The sequence below is a fragment of the Solanum pennellii genome, chromosome 11 (assembly GCF_001406875.1).
Source record: "Solanum pennellii chromosome 11, SPENNV200".
NCBI lineage: Eukaryota > Viridiplantae > Streptophyta > Magnoliopsida > Solanales > Solanaceae > Solanum > Solanum pennellii.
Genome location: NC_028647.1, coordinates 63,762,381 through 63,772,317, shown reverse-complemented (window position 1 = coordinate 63,772,317; position 9,937 = coordinate 63,762,381). Strand labels below are relative to the sequence as shown.

The window sequence follows — 9,937 nt, the reverse complement described above, 5'->3', positions numbered from 1 at the left end:
CCCACCCCACCCCACCCCACCCCCACCCCAAACCCAAAAAGGGATCTTTTTCAAATTTGGACTCAGATGATACCTTTATCTGTTGGAACTTGGAACAAACTCTTATACTATAACAGAAAAAGAAGCAAACCAAGATTTAAGCAGGGCAATTCAAACAAAAAAAAAAAGAACTACAACAACTTACTTAGAAACATGATCACATAAATCAATTCAACAAAAAGATTGAAACTTTCTTCAAGAATTCCCTCAAATCCAAAAAAAAGGGTTTCAACAAAAGAAAAACTTGAGTAAAAACATAATACTGCTTACCAAATTCAAGTACAAAGAATTAGGTCTCAAAAGACTTGTTATAAAATGGGGTTTCAGAAAAAATTAAAAGAGAAGATTGAAATACTCTTCCTAATAGATTAGGCAACATAGAATGCTGACAAAATGATTACTTGTACAGCATCTAGTTGAAGTGCTATTATTTGTAGCCATACACATTTAAGTGAAAAATTAGTGGCCAATCTTTAATTACTAAAAACTTGCTAATAGACTAAAAATGAATGGTAATTTTCCTTTTTGTACCCCTTGTATTTTTGGATTATATTAGATTTGGTCCACCAAAATAAATAGTGAATTTGCACTCCTAGAAAATAATTGGTTTTGTGATGTTTACTAAGGGTTTGTTTAGTTCAAAATTAGGTTATATTGGGATTATACTTAAATTTTATATGAGGTAAAAAAATGATTTCTAATAAAAAAAATTTGTGTAGAATAAGTGATAAATTAAACGCAAGAACATGATAAACTCTATGATTATTATGGGATGAATCAGTATACTTTATTATTAAAAAAAAGGGATAAGATACAAGTATTTTTGAACTGTGATTTTGCACACCTTTTGATTTATGTATCACACTCTGTGACTCCACGTAGTTTGTGACGCGTGGAAAATGTTCGGATACCACCTAGGGCAAAAAAAAAGTATACAAAACTAAAAAAAAAAAAGAAATTTGAAGGAGTGAAGATAATAAGACCTTAATTTAATTTAGACGTACTTTTAAAATTTCGATCATGGATACTTATGCCTTACTATCTTAAAAGGATATAAGCAATGAATTATTACTTCATGAAAATTCAAATTAATAGAGAGAAATAATAATCGAGGTCATATAGTTTGAAAATTTAATATACACATGTTACGCATATATCATCTTTTGTTTACTTTGACCAAATTTTAATGGAAACATAATATTACCAAATCCCTATTTAATATTAAGTTGGAAATAAAATGGGAGAAACTATACTTTGAGGCCATAAAGTTTGAAACATTTCAATGAATAAAATATCACATATACAAATGAAATAAGTAAAATATAACCTAAATCATAAAATAAGAAAAAAAAATATTAAAAAAAAATTCAGTTAAATTAATAAATGAAGTCTGAAAAAGCTAGTGTATCTAAAAAAAAAAATTTTAAAAAACCAAATAAACATAACTAATAAAAAAAATGTGGACTGAACTTTAGTTTGTCAAAAGTACAAGGATTGAGATGCAAAATTAGAAGGAATATTCCTTATACTTTAACAAGAATTATACAACTAACTAATATTTGGATTTGCATACAAAATTAACCAAACTGGAAAAAGGAAAAACACAGGACAATAGCCACGTGTTTGCTTTTCATTGGATGTATTGTTTTACACGTGAAAAATATATGTAATAGAACACCATTTTCTCGCCGGCACGAACGCAAAATATTTTATGTATCGAGTAATTCTTTTAGGATTTGGGTTAATGTAGTTATCTCAACTTGAACAGGTTGAATGAAATATTTTACCTGATTAACAATAAAAGTCAATGCGATTACGTATCATTTTTTCACCTAAATTATTTCATCGTATACGTATCATTTTTTCACTGAACCGTTATTGTACTATCTAGTAGTCAACGCGACTACTCTTTCATTGTTATCATAATATTTCTCGTCACATATTGGATGGACCACTCTCGTCTCCACCTTCACAAAAGTCGTTTAAAATAAACATAGCTAGTGTTGAGCCAGTAGACGGAGGAGAAGGAGAACTAATGAATTTTCATCTAAAGTTGTAAAAATGATGCAAAGAGAAATAATTAAGGCTAGTTTTGTCATAGTGGCTATATTTGTAGGAATTGATCAAGATTGTGGTTATATGAGTAATGAACGTGTTGCAAATAGGTATCTATATATAGGCAATAAATTAGCGAAAAGTTTTAAAATGTTAATATTTTGACATTTAAGAGAGTTTATTTACAACGTTTTTAATATTTAGTAAAAATGTCAAATTTTTAGTTTGTAATGTATTTTATTTATGTTTTATTATTTTTTTTTATTTAAACAATACAATTTTTATATAACAAATTGGAGAAATTTAAGGCAGAATTTTTTTTTAAAAAAGGAACAAATACTTAAAAGTATCATCTGTTACAATTTATCAAAATACACCAAGGACTTAGATAATGAGTTGAGGAAGTATTGCGATTTACGTACAGTCCTACTATTTTTACAGGCATATTTTTGTATTTAAAAATCAACTTTTAAAAATTACGCGATTTTTTTTTTGCATATTAACCTATAAATCTGACTCCTCGATGCTTTCATGAACAATTTCTAAAAAAAGATTTTTTACATTGACTTCCATAATGAGTTGGGGAAGTACTACATACGTCTCACCATTTCTCGGACATATATTCACATTTACGAACTAAATTTGAGGAACTGTGCAATTTTTTTAATTTTTTGTATGTATTAATCTATTAATATTTTCTAATATGACTGTCAAAATTTATGCAAAATCTTTACGAGACTCTCCGTAGGGAGTTAGGAGAATAGTACGTGACCCCCACCCCCACGAGCACCATTTTTGCACATATCTTGGGCATTTAGGTGATTTTTTAGTTTTTCGTGCGTGTTAATTCCATGAATCTTTTGGTGATATGACTTTCAAACAATTGTTTTTCATAACCTTTACGAATCCCTCCAAAGTGAGTTGGGGAAGCAAAACATGAAGCTTCACCATTTTTTGAACATTTTGGGAAATATTAATGAATATGTTGATGATATAACTTTCGATTAATTTTTTTTTTGCAAAACTTTTACAGAACTCTCCGTAGGGAGGTTTGTGAATATAATAGAAGCCACTAGCAAAACCCAAGTACGATAGTTTTTTTCAACTTTTTATTTTCTTTCATATAAATGCAAAATATTTTATGCATCGAGTTGTCCTTTATAAGTTTGGGACAATGTAACTATCTTTGACATGAACAGCCATTAGTGCAAGAATGCTACATCATATATGCATTTACAGCTAAGTGTATCAGAATTCACATTTGACACTCTGATATCTTGTTAACTGATATCGAGGTTGAATGAATCATTCCACCTGACAACAACAAAAGAGGAGTTTGACACACGTCATAGATGAAAGCGAGGAATTCCACTTTGAAAAACGAAAAAAGCAACTCCAAATGAAGGACTACCCTAGGGCAAACTTCCCAAAGTCCGAGTGTCCAGTCCTGAGGGCTTGTGTCCATCGAAAGGTGAGTCTATTGCCTTCGTCTTGTTCAAACATTGCTAGCAAAATGCCTTTAATCTAATCTTGAAGCAAGGAACCAATTGTCATGCATAACTTACACATTTGTAGAACTTATGTCTCCTCTATTCGAGTAGAGTCGAGTTGACTTGCAATTTATTATGAGATGTATCTATCCTGCTGCTCTTGAAGAAGTCTTGCAGAAGACTTAGCATCTAGGTACAATGAATTCACTTCGTCGAGATCCACCTAAAAAGTGAATGGCTAAGTAAAATATCGTTCGAACCTCATATAGGCAAATGATAAAGAATGTGACCGGGACAAGTACCTTGCAGATTTTATCACGACCATTCATTTTGGCGACTACACTAGCTGGAGATAGCAGCTGAACAGCATGCCTGGACAAAGAGAAGAATTGAACATCGGTTACTCCTAATTAAGAAAATGAATTGACATTCTGGCGTTACAAAACCAACAAGTTGAATCCGACCTTAAAGAAGCTTGTTGTCCAATCTCTCCCAAATACGCAAGGCTCTCTTCATCTATTTCTAGTCCCTCCACCTGAGCACGTATAGCTAATATCTGCCAAGGCACTCGAAAGAAACATCCATCAAGAAAATGCAACGAAATTGCACGTGTTCAGGTCGAGATCAATAAGATGTACAAATAAATGTTGAACAAACTAGCATGAACAGCGAACCTGTATCATTTCAGCTGGACCATAAGTTTCCGTTCTGACAATCAACAACCGATCTAACAAGTCAAGTGGAATGCCATGTGGACTAGTCATGTCTGTTCCTCTGCAAAGAGATACGTTTGTTGGTGACAACTAATTTATATCAGACATTACATATATCTGTACATACTTCTAAGGTGCCTACAAAGCCAAAAACATGCACCCCTCCGTTTCAATTTGTTTGATCTTACTTCCCTTATTAGTCCGTTTCAAAATAAAACTGTCTCTTTCCTTCTTTGGCGACTCTGTATTTTCAACTTTCCATATATCATGTTTAAGACCACAAAATTAAAGGACTATCGTACATTCTACAAATCATTAGTGTAAGTCTTTAAAGAGCACAACATTAAAGGACATTTTGGTATATTCTACAAATCTTTAGTCTAAGACCACGAGATTCAAAAGTCTCTTTATTTTCTTAACTCCGTGCCAAGTCAAAATCCAACAAACAAATTGTCATGTAAGTTTGAAATCGATAATTGCAAGGTTCATGTAGACATATTTTGATATAGAGAAGTGACAATTTGTCCTGTATTTTTAACTACTTCATTCAACACACAATGGTTTGATGTAATGCAGCCAGAAAGCAAACTTTAAATAGCCCCGGGATAAAGGAATCAATAAAATGGGAACTTTCCAACTTGATGTATTTTTAAAGCTTGGTTTTGCATGGACACTCATATACCTGACAGTACAAATGCCTCTGTTAGTGGCAAAAATCACAATTGGAGACAGTGAACATTCCAAGGCACGATTCAAGTATGAAAAACATTCCATATCAAGCATATGAACCTGCCGCCAAAGATGTTTTCTCCAATTAGTTACCGGAGGGGACAGGGTGGTGTTAAATGAATTATCAAACACGATGTTATATGAATGGAAAGGGAACCTCATCAATAAATAAGACACCAGGAACAAGTTCTGCAACACCTTCGTCAACATAACGATTGACAACCTGCAGAGAAATAAGACCACAATAACCCAATACGTTAAATACTAAATTCAGTCTCAGAGGACTACTAGAACCAATAGATGTACCTTGTTTATCTCTTGCCGCAACTTGTCAGTAATCTCGGTTTTCCTAGGTTTCATCATTTGACCCATTAGGGACAATATATCTTGTCCTCCTTGTGGCCGTGCATTTGCAGCATCAAGATCATGCAATGTAACATCCTGGCGGAAAACAATATTGCATGCAATTAAGTACAGAAATTTTTGTTTTCATGTTCCTTGCAATTGATTTCCCTCACAAAAGGTCATTAAACTAGTGATATCATTTTTCTAAAAAAAATAAAATGCGGATACTTGGAAGTTGGAATTGCATATATAGTTTGATCAAAAAATCTCACAAGCAAGTATGGCAGGTAATCTACATAAGATCGGACGGTACAACAACTAAATAAATATTACAATAAGGAGACGGCTGATTCCTCCTAAAAAAAACTTGTGCCAAAAGCAGGTACCTGGCTGCTTTACACCTACCACTATGTTAAAGTGTAAATGCCATGGACTATTGGGTTGCTTATCGGTCGGTTTGGTCCGGTTTCGTGTATTACTAGGTAGGTTTATCGGTGCCTTAAACCGATACTCAAACCAATTAGATATTCATTATTAGGCGACGGAATTTCTGGTCATCACACTCTAGCTAAGAATTCTCTTTCCTCAACACTTCAAATAATATACAGAATTTTATACCCTTAAAACATTCAAGTGTGCTCGCAAAGACGAACTATGATCTTTAAAGCACCCGAAATAAGAGTATATCATGGCTAAGCCATAGAACAAATTGACTATTTGAGAGAAAAACAACTACATATATACATGCCAGGGTAATCTTTATCTGTGCCGTAGAAAAACAAAAAATGAGAAGAACCTGGACTATTTCCTTCTTCTTGTGAACCTCTCCTTTAGGAAGTGGAACATACTCCTCGGCCTCAAGATCAAATTCTGTAGCAAAAGCATCACTCCTACCCACTCTTTTAACTGCTCCACTGTTTGATTCAATGTAAATGACATCACCAACAGCTACCTGACATATATCATGGAAGCAGGAGATAACAATAGAGAAGAATAAGCACCCATGCAGAATAAACACAAATGAGACTGAAGTAAATTAAAGACTAAATGCCATTTCACTACTGACTTCTAAGAGCATGCTTAATAAGAATGACATGAAGGTTACTGAATTTACTCAAGAGAAAAATGCTTCTGTCTAGATTTCAATCGTCGGATGTTTAGAAAAGGAAATATTATATATTCTCATTATCCTGCTTATCAAGCATATTTAAAAAATTGATACTTCACTGACAGATATGTTGCAGAACTTACAACAACAACGACAAACCCTGTGTAATCCAACAAGTGGGGTCTCAGGAGAGTGGTACCTATGTAGCCTTACCCCTTACCTTGTGAGGCTAGAGAGACTATTTCCGATATACCTTCGGCTCAAGTAATGTTGCAGAACTTACCTTCTCTTTAATCAAGGCATCATATATCGTGGGGTCTAGCTTCAGCTGTTTGGTACCTTTGACAGTTTTTAACCCAATTATAACATGACTAATGCTTTTACCATATCCACCTGTCAAACTCTCACCCTCTTCTGGAGATAGTTCAGTCACCTACATTAAAAAAATAAACAAATGAAGATCATCTTAACAACAACAAAAAATCATTGCAGAATTATTGTGTCAAAGACCAGCAAAAATGAAACGACAAATGTGATAGACTAGGGTCTTGCCTCTCCTTCATAAACTTCCTTATTTTCCTTGATACGGAGACCAATAGCACGTCGGAAATTTTCCATTAAAACCTCAGTTTTCTTCACTTCTGATGAATACACTTCGGATCCGACCATTGGGCAAAATGGAACCTGCAATATTGAAGTCAATGCAACAATTATGACACACGCTATATTTTGGATTGCTCGCCCTAAGAAAATTTTAAAGTAAAATTTCATCTCAATAAACAAGGAGAAATTTAAATGCCCAATCAGCTCACACATTATCAATATCCAATCAATCAATTGCATCCTAAGCTAGTTGGGCTCGTTTATTTGAATCATTGAATCCTCTATATGAATTCCACTCTATTTGAGCCATTCATTCCAATACTGGTAAATAAAGCTCAAACATAATAAGTTTAATAAAATAGAAACATTAAATCCACAACCAAAAGAGTATAAAGAATGCACCTTGCTTCCAAGTTCTTGTGATATACCAAGGGCAAGAGCTGTCTTCCCTGTACCAGGCGGACCAGCTAGCAGTAAAGCCCGACCAGCCATCTTCTTTTGGCGTATCATATCAACCACAAGCCCTGCAGCTTCTCTGGCTGCTGCCTGACCTACAAACCCAGCTGCCAATGGTAGTGGTGTCCCATTGGGCTATCAAATAACACAACATAGTCACATTTAGTCACTCATTAGTTAGCAAATCATTACACACATACATGATGGTTGTTAGAAGTTACCCATCATTTCAATGGAAACGAACTAGAAATGTGAGGCGGAGAGGTCTAACAGACTATAGTGTGGAATTCACTAGAAAGGATAAATAGGAAAATAAGACAGAGAAACAATAAGTATGAGTATAACGGGTAAGAGAAATAACATTACAATCCAACCACACAAATCAATCTTACATAAAATGTTCTTCTCGATGTTATGTAAGGAATTTAACAAAACAATACAAAAAAATATAACTACCTATCAAAACGAACATTGTACTTAAATTAACAAAACAATGAGTAACAAATATCCAAACAAGCTGTAAATAACCAGCAGAAGATAACAACTCTAGGGAAACATATCAGCAAATCCAAACACCCTCAATACACCAAATAAGAGCATTTTGACCAGGAAAAATCTGCCTCAAAAGGTCAAAAACAGTACACAGAAGCAAGAGGCGGTTAGGTAGAATTAGCACAAGATATCAGTTTATGCAAAGTTTAACACCAAATCTCAAAAACCCAAACACCAAATAAGAACAAATTCCAAAAAAAAAAAAATATCCTAAAAGATCAAATACAATACACATAAGCGAAGTCAGCACAAGATAGCAGCTTTATGCAAATTATAACACCAAAAACTGAAAAACTCAAAAACCCATTAACCCAATCACCAAATAACAGCAAGTTAACCAACTAAATCCTAAAAGGTCAAAGCAATACACAAAAACGACGAAGGGGTTGGCTAGAACCAGCACAAGATAACAGCTTTATGCAAATTTAACACCAAAACTCAAAAACCCATGAACCCAAACACCAAATAAAAACAATATCACCTTAAATATTTCCTAAAAGCTCAAAAATAGTGAACAGAGGGAAAGAGAGGTTTTGGGGTAAATGAAGAAATTACCTCAAGACCAAGGCCTTTAATGTGAGTATGAGTTGCAATTCTCTGATTCTTGATTGTTGATTGCACCTCTTCAATCTTCATATTCTTCTTCTCTTTGTCTTTCTTCTTCTTCTTCTTCTTCTTTTAACTGTTTTGAGGTTTAACTGAAGCTCTAATGGAGGTGATCCACTGAGGTTTTGAAGAGAGAAAATTGTAAATGTGCTAAAGAGCCCATCTTGTTTTCTATTATTTCAAATAACCCCCTTGATTTAAAGAAAAGTGCCAAAAAAAAAATTACGGAAAAGGGCCTAAAATACCCTCAAAGTATTGAAAATGGTACAAAATTACCCTCCATCCACCTATTGGCTCCAAAATACCCTTTCCACCCACCTATTGGGTCCAAAATACCCTTGTCATCCACCTTTTGGTTCAAAATTGACCACTTATTTAACGGTTTTATATTTAAACTATTTAAATATTTTTTAAAATACGTGGTGCTCAACTATTTGTTATAATTTAACTTATTAGTATAATTTATATATCAATCCATTACCCGCCCATTACTAATTAAATTCCTTTTAATAAACCCGTCACATTATTAATGTAAGCTACTGCCAATTGAGTGTTTTAAAAATTATAGAAGTAAATTATCATACATTCAAGTGGCTAAATAAAAATCACCGATAAACTTAAAAGTCTGACTATGTTCATCTTAATTATTCTTACGTCTCAATTATGTGATGTTACTTCATAGGTAATTTTTTTCAAAATAATATATTAAAGGTTTTAAAACAAATCATAAATATTTATAAAATTATATTTAAAAAAAAGTGCATGAATTAATTCGGGATGTATTACTTGTTTACCTTTAATCATAAATTTCTAATTAAATTTTGGAAGAAAGTGTCCTCCTAAATAAGCGGCTCAACCTAAATTTAATTGGGGTTTCGATTCGGACTCGAATAATTTTGGATGTCATTTTCAAGAATCTATAATTTCATCGTGTTTTAGTTGTTTTTATGACGATTTTGATATTATAATTGGATCATTAATTGAGTGAGTTTTAGTTAGTAATGAGTGGGTAGTGGGTTGGTTTATAAATTATATTAATAAATTAAAATTATAATCAATAGTTGAACGCCAAGTATTTTAAAAAATATTTAAAGAGTTTAATTTTAAAACAATTATAAAAGTGGTCAATTTTGAACCCAAAGGTGGATGACAAGGGTATTTTGGAGCCAATAGGTGGATGAAAAGGGCATTTTGGAGCCAATAGGTGGATGGAGGGTAATTTTGTACCATTTTCAATACTT

The 9,937-nt window shown here is 33.1% G+C and overlaps 2 protein-coding genes across 3 annotated transcripts in view; both read right to left on the bottom strand.

Annotated features, from left to right (window-relative positions):
* LOC107004560 (4-hydroxy-3-methylbut-2-en-1-yl diphosphate synthase (ferredoxin), chloroplastic) overlaps window positions 1-466 on the bottom strand; it is an 8,643-nt gene extending 8,177 nt beyond the window's left edge. The window contains exon 1 of one of the 2 annotated variants that reach the window (XM_015202801.2): window positions 310-466. The gene's annotated coding sequence lies outside the window, so the exon portion shown is untranslated. Of the gene's footprint in view, window positions 1-184 lie in introns of both variants that reach the window. The other variant, XM_015202802.2, reaches the window with a different exon arrangement.
* Window positions 467-3,255: 2,789 nt separating this feature from the next.
* Window positions 3,256-8,796, bottom strand: LOC107004812 (ruvB-like protein 1). The gene is made up of 12 exons (XM_015203173.2): window positions 8,646-8,796; window positions 7,485-7,673; window positions 7,032-7,163; window positions 6,763-6,912; window positions 6,168-6,323; window positions 5,333-5,467; window positions 5,184-5,249; window positions 4,980-5,086; window positions 4,259-4,358; window positions 4,049-4,140; window positions 3,887-3,956; window positions 3,256-3,807 (listed from the first exon to the last, which is right to left on the bottom strand). The coding sequence occupies exons 1-12, from the start codon at window positions 8,724-8,726 to the stop codon at window positions 3,718-3,720; spliced, it is 1,368 nt and encodes a 455-aa protein (XP_015058659.1). The 5' UTR covers window positions 8,727-8,796; the 3' UTR covers window positions 3,256-3,717.
* Window positions 8,797-9,937: the final 1,141 nt, after the last annotated feature.